At 42.1% G+C, this 12,967-nt stretch overlaps 1 protein-coding gene across 1 annotated transcript in view; it reads right to left on the bottom strand.

Moving 5' to 3' along the window:
• Nucleotides 1-12,967, bottom strand: part of abca12 (ATP-binding cassette, sub-family A (ABC1), member 12) — a 100,089-nt gene that overhangs the window by 75,793 nt on the left and 11,329 nt on the right. The window contains exons 15-20 of the mRNA XM_070448137.1: nt 8,668-8,838; nt 8,010-8,221; nt 3,817-3,947; nt 1,830-1,950; nt 930-1,260; nt 6-665 (exon numbers count right to left, since the gene is read on the bottom strand). Of these exons, the coding sequence (XP_070304238.1) occupies nt 6-665; nt 930-1,260; nt 1,830-1,950; nt 3,817-3,947; nt 8,010-8,221; nt 8,668-8,838 (1,626 nt within the window). The remainder of the gene's footprint in view (nt 1-5; nt 666-929; nt 1,261-1,829; nt 1,951-3,816; nt 3,948-8,009; nt 8,222-8,667; nt 8,839-12,967) is intronic.

The following is a 12,967-nucleotide window of genomic DNA, read 5'->3' as shown; positions in this document are numbered from 1 at the left end:
CCAACCTGTGGGACCGTAGCCGTGCAGTCCTGACCTGCCGCTGTACAAGACACCAAGCTCTCCATCACAGCCTGGAAGTGGCTGACCATCCCAAGGTACTGCTGTTGGAGCTGTAGAGGTAGTAGGGTTGAGAGTCTCTGTAGTAGGGTCTGTAGGGCAGCCTGATCCCCAGCCTGGCTGAGCTGCTGGACGTACAGGAGCTGGAAGAGGTCCACCACAACCAAATGGAGGTCTGTCACCTGAGCTGTGGTGAGGTTCCCATCTGGAAGCAAGAGCTGCTCATATCTGCGTAGCTGTAGAGTCGAGACCAGCAACTCCTGTAGTTGGATCACATACCCCAGGAGAATGGGTGTTGAGTCACCGTTAGGAGCATCCAGCACAGTCTTCAGCCGCTCCATGGCCCACAGGATGTTGTCTGCTATGCCCGCTGAGCTCTGGTTGGTGAGAGGATTGAGCAGCTGTCTGAGGAAGGCCAGGGAGGTAGAGTTGAAAGAGCCAGAGTAGGTGATCAGAGCATCTCCCATACTGAGAGACAGAGGCAGGGTCAGGTTTCCCTGAGCTACTGAGAGCCACTGCATCAGCAGAGACTCCACCCCGGTCAGGTCTGGCATGTTGGCGTTCTCGACAGGGAGCCCKGTAACTAGATGCCGGGTGTTCTTGGCCACCTGAGAAGTTCATTGACTTTATTATTATTACATATGATATTTTGGGGTGTTTTAATGATGTTCTGAAGCTTAATCAAATCTACAGTTTCTTAAAAACATTGATCTTGAATAAATAATACAATTGCAAAATACTATACGGTGTGGTTTCCCGGACACAGATTAAATTTAGTCCTGGACTAAAAATCATGCTCAATAAAGAATCTCCTTTGAAAATGCTTTCTAGTCCAGAAGTATGCTTAATCTCTGTCTAATGTTTTTGGCTACCTTCAGGGCAATGGCCATCACAGATGAGGTGTTGGGGGCCTGGGATCCACCTCCCTGGATCCACAGGGCTTCCAGAGGCTTCAGGCCCAGGGCCTCTAACATCTCCCCCAGGAGAGAGAGGGGCAGCTCGGAGTTGGTGCTAAACTGCTCCAGGGACATGAGGTTGGAGACCAGCGTGATGTCCTTGTTCAGGATGGTGATCAGGTTCTCCAGGAGGGCTGGGATGGAGCCGTCCCCTAGGACTAGGTCGGCGCTGAGGAGCTGGGTGACCAGGCCCGTGGCGATGTTTCCATAGACAGCCTGGAGGAAAGACAAGGAGCCCTGGACATGCCTGTGGAAAAGAGAACAAAAATGTTTGTTATCTTCTCACTTGGCACCAAACACATGCCTCATAATCAACTAGAAAAGGTACATTGACATTTAATAAACCACTAATCAAAATCAATAACAAATCATTTGTTTTAGTAATAATCTACTAGTCTATATGTTATAATAATAATCTAGTCATAAAATATATGATCAATTGACAACAACAAAACAGATCAATGAGAGCGCATCACTAAGAAGTAAGTGTGAACTGGAGTCATTACAATATGAGGAACAGTTAGACACAATGTGAGCAGGAGAAGGAAAGACACCAGGGGAGATGGCAGAAGTCTGTGGCAGAAGTGAAGTTACAGTAGTTAGATAACACTTTACTTAGAGGCACGGGATAAATCCCAAAAGGCACCCTATTCCCTATCCCTATATAGCGCACTGCTTTTGAAAAGAGCCCAATTGGCCATGGTCAAAAATAGTGCACTAAGTAGGGAAAATGTTGCCATTCTGGACACAGCCTATACCATAGACTCCACACCTATGGCCAGGCTCTATCCTTCTCTGCCCTATGAGATTACTTACCGAAGTAATACAGCAGGATTAGCAGAAAACTCCTGCACCAGAGCAGCGGTGGTTGGGATAAACTGCTGCCAGGTAAACCCAGTATTGCAGATATAGGCGTATGTGGTAGAATCAACAGTACCTGTTATGACAGTTCATATATATTGTTTTAAAACAGATAGAGCTCTTGAGTGGAACAGACAGAGCTGCGTCCAAAATAGCACCCTATGTAGTGCATTACTTCTGACCAGGGGGCTCTGGTCAAAAGAAGTGCACTCTATAGCGAATAGGGTGCCATTTGGGACAAACAGAGTATCTTGTCATTATGTATCTTTGTCACAGAGCTACTGCTCAGCGTTGATAACAACACCAAGACAACCAGGGCAATGAGTAGTCACGTTATCGAAATGTACACACGTGCAATGGCGGCCATATTGCCAAAAATGCATGTAGCTTTGAGCATTGGATATGGATACTGGATATTGCTGACTATAAATGTTTGTTTATTCCTCATTATAATGAGTAATCAAATTGCTAGTTAATTTATGAAAATCTATTTATAAAAATCTATTTATAATTTATAAAAATCAAAAACAGAAATACCTTATTTACATAAGTATTCAGACCCTTTGCTTTGAGACTTGACATTGAGCTCAGGGGAATCCTGCTTCTGTTGATCATCCTTGAGATGTTTCTACAACTTGATTGATCCGCCTGTAGTAAATTCAATTGATTGGACGTGATTTGGAAAGGCACACACTTGTCTATATAAGGTCCCACAGTTGACAGTGCATGTCAGAGCAAAATCCAAGCCATGAGGTCGAAGGAATTGTCAGTAGAGCGCTAAGACAGGATTGCGTCGAGGCACAGATCTGGGGAAGAGAGTTCCTCTGTGGAGATGGGAGAAACTTCCAGAAGGACAACCATCTCTGCAGCACTCTACCTATCAGGCCTTTAAGGTAGAGTAGCCAGATGGAAGCCACTCCTCAGTAAAAGGCACATGACAGCCCACTGGAGTTTGCCAAAAGGCCCCTAAAGACATTCAGACTATGAGAAACAAGATTCTCTGGTCTGATGAAACCCAGATTGAACACTTTGGCCTGAATGCCAAGTCTGGAGGAAACCTGGCACCATCCCTACGGTGAAGCATGCTGTGGGGATGTTTTTCAGCAGCAGGAACTAGGAGACTAGTCAGGATTGAAGGCAAAGATGAACAGAGAAAAGTACAGAGAGAACCTTGATGAAAACTTGCTCCAGAGCGCTCAGGACCTCAGACTGGGGCGAAGGTTCACCTTCCAAAAGGACAACGACCCTAAGCACACAACCCAAGACAATGCAGGAGTGGCTTCGGTACAAGTCTCTGAATGTCCTTGAGTCGCACAGCCAGAGCCCGGACTTGAACCCGATCAAACATCTCTGGAGAGACCTGAAAATAGCTGTGCAGCAACGCTCCACATCCAACCTGACAGAGCTTGACAGGATCTGCAGAGAAGAATGGGAGAAACTCCCCAAATACAGGTGTGCCAAGCTTGTAGYGTCATACCCAAGAAGACACAAGGCTGTAATCACTGCCAAAGGTGCAGCAACGCTCCACATCCAACCTGACAGAGCTTGACAGGATCTGCAGAGAAGAATGGGAGAAACTCCCCAAATACAGGTGTGCCAAGCTTGTAGTGTCATACCCAAGAAGACACAAGGCTGTAATCACTGCCAAAGGTGCTTCAACAAAGTACTGAGTAAAGGGTCTGAATAATTAAGTAAATGTTATTTTCAGTTTTTATTGTTAATATATTTGCAAAATTTGCAAAAAAAACAGTTTTTGCTTTGTCATTATGGGGTATTGTGTGTAGATAGATGAGGGAAATAATAGAATAAGGCTGTAAAGTAACAAAATGTGGGWAAAGTCAAGGGGTCTGAATACTTTCCGAATGCACTGTATGTACCTTTTCTTATGTGTGCGTGTGTTCTTAATGTGTTTGTTGGATTGGTGTATGCGTGCCTGACTCACAATTTGGTGAAGCGGTGACGTTGGGCTGGTAGTTCATTATCCAGTAGGCGATGTGGAAGTATGACTCCATAGACGGCCACATTGAGCTGTTCTGAAGGTGAGAGCCCACAGTGACGAATGCCCCCAAACCCCTGAGAGACAGAGAAATGGATGTTGAGTTTATACATGACAACCAACTCATAACCTATACACACTTACATATCCCACTAACATATTGGATAGCAATACCTTATCTCAGCTAGGGTTGTGGCGGTCATGAAATTTTGTCAACCGGTTATTGTCATGCAAAAGACTGCTGGTCTCAAGGTAATTGACCGTTAATGAACATAAACGTGTTTAGCATCTCCAGGCCTCCAAACATACAAGCAGCTGATGCGCCTTTAGAACATCTACATTTCAAAAAGTCTAATAATTGAATTTAATATACACCATCACAATAAATCTATTATTTATTTTAGTCAGGTCTAAAGAAACATTATGATATGAAGAAAATGTATTTCAGATTAACAGAATATGAGTTGGCCTACTGTATGTTATCTGGCTATGCTCCATGCCATAGGCTGTAGGCTTGTTCATTTAGCTGACAAGATATGTTTAAAAGTCCCGTGCCATATATAACTTTATGGTAAGAAGAATATAATTAAATATAGCTGAATAAAATAGAAAGGATTTTTTACCAGTCCAGAGCGAGTGCACATATGAAATGGCTATGCTGAGCGTAAAAGTGATCATTTGAAACAGGTCCTATAAAATAGATTTAGATTTATTTGGAAAATGGTGTTGTGAATGATCAACCTTAGAATATCTTAGAAATCAAAAGATATATGGGCTGCATGACGAGACTATAGGCTATTGATGATTTGAGAAAGTTGCAAAAAAAGCATGCGCTCTGTTCATTGCCTCAGGATGCACAGCTGTTCTCTCATCAAGTGATCATATTTTCACCCATCAGATTATTCTCAATTTAATCTTGTCTTCACAAATATGTCAAATTAGTTTCAATTTTGAACGGCCCATTATCAAATGGGCAGGAACAGGGGGCAGGGGAAAAGACAGTGAATGGAGGCCGCAAACTTCCCACCGGTCCGTTTTCTGCAGCTGTTTCTGCAGCTACCCAGTGCTTAATTTGGGAAACCAAGTGAAATCTGTTTGGGAACAAATATAGTAACATGTTTTCACAATGAAATTCAGCTTCTCTGAATGCTCCTGAAAGGAATAAAGGAGAGAGTAGGAGATGGAAACACTTGGTGGTGAGATATTCTGTATAGCTAAAGGTAATGTGCCACCCGATCAATTAGGAAAATATAAAAAAATACCCTATTACTAGGCTATTCAAAATCAAATACAAATGCACTATAATTGTAGGCTACCTGTAAGCTCCCCTACACAATCAATGAACCTACAGCAACGCCTAGGGCTATTCATTCTCTCCCAGACTCATGAATAGAAATTTGGAGCACAGCATAAGTTAACCAGTCCATCCAGTACGCATAATAATACAGTACACACTCAAAGGTGATTAGGCCTACTCCAATTTGTTTAATTTTGGAGTATAGGCTAGACCAATGATGTAGCAAGGACATCTTAAATCGGTTTTATTTGATGTTTTTCTGCCATGCGTAATAAGCGGTAGGCTATGTATTGTACAATTTAGTTTTAATGGCTCATTCTAGTATGCATATGGGTGCTTTGAATTAATCATCACCTTAGAAAGTGGTATCCATTTTGTTGTGTTAAGGCTTTGAAACAACATCCAAAACAACCATGTTTTCCACTCAGCTTCAACTTGTTTTTGAACTTCTTTTTCAAATTGATCATCACAGTGAGGTGAGATTTAAAAGCACATACTGTTTTGATGGTAAGTGTTGGATGTGATTTTTGATTGCATTTGCATTGACATCAGAGTGGTTAGAGGGACAATAGAGCCCAATAGAGCCCTGAGTACCAGGTTAGGACCTGATGGTCGTTAGCAAGTTGGGAACTACCAAAGTATGTACAGAGCGCATAAAAGGAGATTACTGTGACTCAACGGTCAAGTGGAATCTCACTTTACATCAATGTCTATTCAGTATCATTTCTGCATGTTGTATTTGCTAACGCATGTTGATAGACTCAATATTTTCATGATGTCGGCTCGCCTACAGTACCAGTCAAAAGTTTGGACACACCTACTCATTCAAGGGTTTTTCTTTATTTGTACTAYTTTCTACATTGTAGAATAACAGTGAAGACATCAAAACTATTAAACAACACATATGGAATCATGTAGTAACCAAAAAATATATATTTTAGATTTAATATTCTTCAAAGTAACCACTCTTTGCCTTGATGACAGCTTTGCACACTCTTGGCATTCTCTTAACCAGCTTCATGAGGAATGCTTTTCCAACAGTCTTGAAGGAGTTCCCACATAAGCTGAGCTCTTGTTGACTGCTTTTCCATCACTCGCGGTCCAACTCATCCCAAACCATCACAATTCGGTTGAGGTCGGGTTATTGTGGAGGCCAGGTCGTCTGATGCAGCACTCTGTAACTCTCCTTGGTCAAATAGGCCTTACACAGAATGGAGGTGTGTTTTGGGTCATTGTACTGTTGAAAAATTTGTGGGAATTATAGTCCCACTAAGCACAAACCAGATGGAATTGCGTATTGCTGCAGAATGCTGTGGTAGTGTCACGTGTGCTCCCTCTCCGGCCTCTAGGTCACCAGGCTGCTTGTTATGGCGCACACCTGTCACCATCGTTACGTGCACCTGCTCGTCATCAGACTCACCAGGACTCCTTCACCTCCTTGATTACCTGCCCTATGTATGTCACTCCCTTTGGTTCCTTCCCCAGGTGTCATTGTTTCTGTTTCTGTTTCATGTCTGCGCATTGTTCGCGTTTCCTTGTTTTATATTATGTTACGTTTATTTATTAAAACATTCACTCACTGAACTTGCTTCCCGACTCTCAGCGCACTTGTTACAGGTAGCCGTGCTGGATAATTGGGCCTTGATTTCTAAATAAATCACTAACCCTGTCACCAGCAAAGCACTCCCACACCATCACACCTCCTCTTCCATGCTTCATGGTGGGAACAAAACATGCAGAGATCATCCGTTCACCTACTCTGCGTCTCACAAAGACATGGCGGAGTAAATTTGTGCTCATCAAATTTGGACACATTTCCACTGGTCTAATTTCCATTGTTTGTGTTTCTTGGCCCAAGCAAGTCTCTTCTTATTATTGGTGTCCTTTAGTAGTTGTATCTTTGCAGCAATTCGACCACGTAGGCCTGATTCACGTAGTCTCCTCTGAACAGTTGATGTTGAGATGTGTCTGTCACTTCAACTCTGTGAAGCATTTATTTGGGCTGCAATCTGACGTGCAGTTAACTCTAATGAACTTATCCTCTGCAGCAGAGGTACCTCTGGGTCTTCCTTTCCTTTKTCAGTCCTCATCAGAGCCAGTTTCATCATAGCGCTTGACGGTTCTTGCGACTGCATTTGAAGAAACTTTCAAAGTCCTTGAAATTTTMCAGACTGACTGACCTTCATGTCTTTAAGTTTTGATGGACTGTCGTTTTTCTTTGCTTATTTRAGCTGTTCTTGCCATAATATGGACTTGGTCTTTTATCAAATAGGGCCATCTTCTGTATACCACCCCTACCTTGTCACAACACAACCGATTGGCTCAAATGCATTAAGAAGGAAAGAAATTCCACACATTTACTTTTACCAAGGCACACCTGTTAATTGAAATCCATTCCAGGTGACTACCTCATGAAGCTGGTTGAGAGAATGCCAAGAGTGTGCAAAGCTGTCATCAAGGCAAAGAATCTCAAATATAAAATATATTTGGTTACTACATGATTCTGTATGTGTTATTTCATAGTTGTGATGTCGTCACTATTATTCTACAATGTAGAAAATAGTAAACATAAATAAAAACCCTTGAATGAGTAGGTGAGTCCAAACTTTTGACTGGTACTGTACATACTGATAACTCCGCTTGTGGATGCAAGGATATTGTATACTCATTTATACACAAACCTTGATTATATTATCTCAAGACAGCATGGTCATCCTGTGGTTACTAAAGGTACACTAACCATGACAAATGAAAAAGAAAGTACACACTCATCTCTACTTGGTCGATTTATTTGACCAACGTTTCGGCCAAAGGGCCTTCATTAGTGTGTGTACACACTAACCTTGTCATGAGWATCTGTGTCCAGTCCACTGCAGTGATGTTCTCAGGGACCCAGCCCACCAGGTAGGCAGCATCCAACAGATTACTGAAGTTCCTCAAGGCCACTTCACCGCTGACAAAGGAGCCAGCCAGTGCATGCCACTCAGTGAGGATCATGGGAAGGGTGACATTGGCGTTGGTATTGCCCTGTMCTATGTTCATAAGCTGAGTCGCCTTGGATATAGAAGGAAATTATAAAATGATCAAAGAAAGTTGAATATACTGTACATGTTTTAGGATATAACATAACAACAATTGCTGGCCTATTCTAAAATGTCTTAATATCCCCAAAAATTTACTTAAAGTAACTTCTCAAAATGACAAAATGGTTTCTGGAAGAAAAAAATATAGAAAGAAAATCCATAGGCTCATATATGACACAGTTTCTGTTTATTGTTTACTACCAACGATATTCTCACTAGACCATTCATCAATGTTTCTCATGGAAATGACCTACATGGTCTAAACCAGTATTGGGTCGGAGGGAGGTTTGTGTTGTTTGTATTCTGCTTTTGTGATAACCTTTTAATCTTCAGTTATTTAATCAGAACCTCATTTTCTAGGGAGACCTAGCCAATAAGACACAACCTGTAAGAGCTGTCCAGGTACACATGACTTACCTTGTCAACCACAGGCATCCACTCAGCCAGCAGAGCATCTGGGAGACGAGAGTTATTCCCTGGGCAGAAGAGGGCATTCCACAGGCTGGGGTCCATGGAGCTCAGAGAGGAGAGCCAGGACCACTGGCCCAGCAGATCTTCACACCTTACTGGTCCCTGAGATATTAGGACCTATTGGAAACCAACAAGCAATGAATAAATTAATGAATGAATGAATGTCACTGAGCCATTATAACCTATTGGAAACCAACAAGKAATGAATGAATGGATGGATGAATGAATGTCACTGAGCAATTAGAACCTACTGGAAACCAACAAGTAATGAATGAATGAATACATGTATTTATTTATTCAATAATGATTGAATTAATCTATTTATTAATTAATGAATTGATGATTGAATGAATGAATGTCCCTGAGCCATTAGGATCTATTGGAAACCAACAAGAACACCATATCACTGAAAATACCACTCATATAACCCATACACAGTGCCTTCAGAAAGAATTCATCATCATTTTAGAAATGTTTGCAAATTTATTAGAAATAAAAACCTGAAACATTACATTTACATAAGTATTTAGACCCTTTACTCAGTACTTTGTTGAAGCACTTTTGGAAGCGATTACAGCCGYGAGTCTTCTTGGGTAAGACGCCACAAGCTTGGCACACCTGTATTTGGGGAGTTTCTCCCATTCTTCTCTGCAGATCCTGTCAGAATGGATGGGGCACAGTCAGAATGGATGGGGAGCGTTGTTGCAGTTATTTTCAGGTCTCTCCAGAGATGTTTGATTGGGTTCAAGTCCGGGCTCTGACTGGGCCACTCAAGGATATTCAGAGACTTGTCCCGAAGCCACTCCTGCGTTGTCTTGGCTGTGTGCTTAGGGTCGTTGTCCTGTTGGAAGGTGAATCTTTGCCCCAGTCTGAGGTCCTGAGTGCTCCGGAGCAGGTTTTCATCAAGGATCTCTCTGTACTTTGCTCCATTCGTCTTTGCCTTGATCCTGACTAGTCTTCCAGTCCCTGCCTCTAATAGATATCCACAGCATGATGCTGCYACCACCATGCTTCAACGTAGGGATGGTGTCAGGCTTCCTYCAGACGTAACACTTGGCWTTCAGGCCAAAGAGTCCAATATTGGTTTCATCAGACCAGGGAATCTTGTTTCTCATTTTCTGAGWGAATTTAGGTGCCTTTTGGCAAACTCCAAGTGGGCTGTCATGTGCCTTTTACTAAGGAGTGGCTTCCGTCTGGCCACTCTACTGTAAGCACCTGATTGGTGGAGTGCTGCAGAGATGGTTGTCTACTGGAAGGTTCTCCCATCTCCACAAAGGAACTCTAGAGCTCTGTCGGAGTGACCATCAGGTTCTTGGTCACCTCCCTGACCAAGGCCCTTCTCCACCGATTGCTCAGTTTGGCCGAGCGTCCAGCTCAAGAAAGAGTATTGGTGGTTCCAAACTTCTTCCATTTAAGCATGATGGAGGCAACTGTGTTCTTGGTAACCTTCAATGCTGCAGACATTKTTTGGTACCCTTCCCCAAATCTGTGCCTCGACACAATCCTGTCTCGTAGCTCTGCGGACAATTCCTTCGACCTCAAAGCTTGGTTTTTACTCTGACATGCACTGTCAACTGTGGGACCTTATATAGACTGGTGTGTGCCTTTCTAAATCATGTCCAATCAATTGAATTTACCACTGGTGGACWACAACCAAGTTGTAGAAACATCTCAAGGATGACCAACGGAAACAGGACGCACTTGAGCTCAATTTCGAGTCTCATAGCAARGTGTTTGAATACTTATGTAAATAAGGTATTTCAGTTTATTATTTTTATTATTATTTACTTTGTTATTATGGGGTATTATGTGTGGATTGCTGAGGATATTTWWWAAAAATCTTTTTTTGAATAAGGCTGTAATGTAACAAAATGTGGAAAAAGTCAAGGGGTCTGAACACTTTCCGAATGCACTGTAAGCCCATACACAATATCACCATATCACTCACAATGTCCTTTCATAAAATCTAACTTATGACAATGTAAATGTACAGTTTAAGTCAGATGTTTACATACACCTTAGCCAGATACATTTAAACTCAGTTTTTCACAATTCCTGACATTTAATCCTAGTACAAATTCCCTGTTTTAGGTCAGTTACGATCACCACTTTATTTTAAGAATGTGAAATGTCAGAATAATAGTAGAGAGAATKATTTATTTCAGCTTTTATTTCTTTCATCACATTCACCGTGGATCAGAAGTTTACATGCACTCAATTAGTATTTGGGAGCATTGCTTTTCAATTGTTTAACTTGGGTCAAACATTTAGGGTAGCCGTCCACAAGCTTCCCACAATAAGTTGGGTGAATTATGGCCCATTCCTCCTGACAGAGCTGGAGTAACTGAGTCAGGTTTGTAGGCCTCCTTGCTCGCACCCACTTTTTCAGTTCTGCTCACAAATGTTCTATAGGATTGGGCTTTGTAATGGCCACTCAAATACCTTGACTTTGTTGTCCTTAAGCCATTTTACCACAACTTTGGAAGTATGCTTGGGGACATTGTCCATTTGGAAGACCTATTTGCAACCAAGCTTTAACTTCCTGACTGATGTCTTGAGATGTTGCTTCAATATATCCACATCATTTTCCTACCTCATGATGCCATCTATTTTATGAAGTGCACCAGTCCCTCCTGCAGCAAAGCACCCTCACAACATGATGCTGCCACCCCCGTGCTTCATGGTTGGGATGGTGTTCTTCGGCTTGCAAGTCTCCCCTTTTTCCTCCAAACATAACGATGGTCATTATGGCCAAACAGTTCTATTTTTGTTTCATCAGACCAGAGGACATTTCTCCAAAAAGTATGATCTTTGTCCCCATGTGCAGTTGCAAACCATAGTCTGGCTTTTTTATGACGGTTTTGGAGCAGTGGCTTCTTCCTTGCTGTGCGGCCTCTCCGGTTATGTCAATATAGGACCCGTTTTACTGTGGATATAGATACTTTTGTACCTGTTTCCTCCAGCATCTTCACAAGGTTCTTCGCTGTTGTTCTGTGATTGATTTGCATCTCTAGGAGACAGAACGTGTCTCCTTCCTGAGCGGTATGACGGCTGCGTGGTCCCATGGTGTTTATACTTGCGTACTATTGTTTGTACAGATGAACGTGGTACCTTCAGGCGTTTGGAAATTGCTCCCAAGAATGAACCAGACTTGTGGAAGTCTCCCAAAAAAATTCTGAGGTCTTGGCTGATTTCTTTTGATTTTCCCATGATGTCAAGCAAGGAGGCACTGAGTTTGAAGGTAGGGCTTGAAATACATCCACAGGTACACCTCCAATTGACTCAAATTATGTTAATTAGCCTATCAGAAGCTTCTAAAGCCATGACATAATTTTGTGAATTTTTCAAGCTGTTTAAAGGCACAGTCAACTTAGTATATATAAACTTCTGACCCACTGGAATTGTGATACAGTGAATTATAAGTGAAATAATCTGTCTGCAAACAATTGTTGGAAAAATTACTTGTGTCATGCACAAAGTAGATGTCCTAACTGACTTGCCAAAACTTGTTAACAAGAAATGTGTGGAGTGGTTGAAAAATTAGTTTTAATGACTCCAGCCTAAGTGTATGTAAACTACCGACTTCAACTGTAAATGCATATCACACAAAAAAACACCAAGACAATGATACTACTCTCTCAATCATTGGATTTAAATAAATGTTAAATAAATATTAGGCTCTAATATTTTGATTTCACATGATTGGGCAGGGGCACAGCCATGGGTGGGCATAGGCCCACCCACTTATTACAGACTGAAATACTCCTCAGTTTCATCAGCTGTCCGGGTGGCTGGTCTCAGACGATCCCGCAGGTGAAGAAGTCGGATGTGAAGGTCCTGGGCTTTCATGGTTACACGTGGTCTGCGTTTATGAGGACGGTTGGAGGCACTAAAACAACGTTGGAGGCACTTATGGTAGAGAAATTACCATTCAATTCTCTGGCAACAGCTCTGGTAGACATTCCTGCAGCCAGCATGTCAATTGCACTTGAGATACATCTGTGGCATTGTGTGGTGTGACAAAAATGCACATTTAGAGTGGCCTTTGAATGTCCCCAGCACAAGCACCTGTGTAATGATCATGCTGTTTAATCAGATTCTTGATATGCTACACCTGTCAGGTGGATGGATTATCTTGGCAAAAGAGGAATGCTCACTAACAGGGGTGTAAACAAATTTAAGAGAAAGAAGCTTTTTGTGGGTATGGAACATTTCTGGGATCTTTTATTTCAGCTCATGAAACATG

This window comes from Salvelinus sp. IW2-2015, linkage group LG2, assembly GCF_002910315.2.
Source record: "Salvelinus sp. IW2-2015 linkage group LG2, ASM291031v2, whole genome shotgun sequence".
NCBI classification, from domain to species: domain Eukaryota; kingdom Metazoa; phylum Chordata; class Actinopteri; order Salmoniformes; family Salmonidae; genus Salvelinus; species Salvelinus sp. IW2-2015.
The sequence above is the reverse complement of the archived record's forward strand: the minus strand, read 5'-3'. Positions and strand labels throughout refer to the sequence as shown.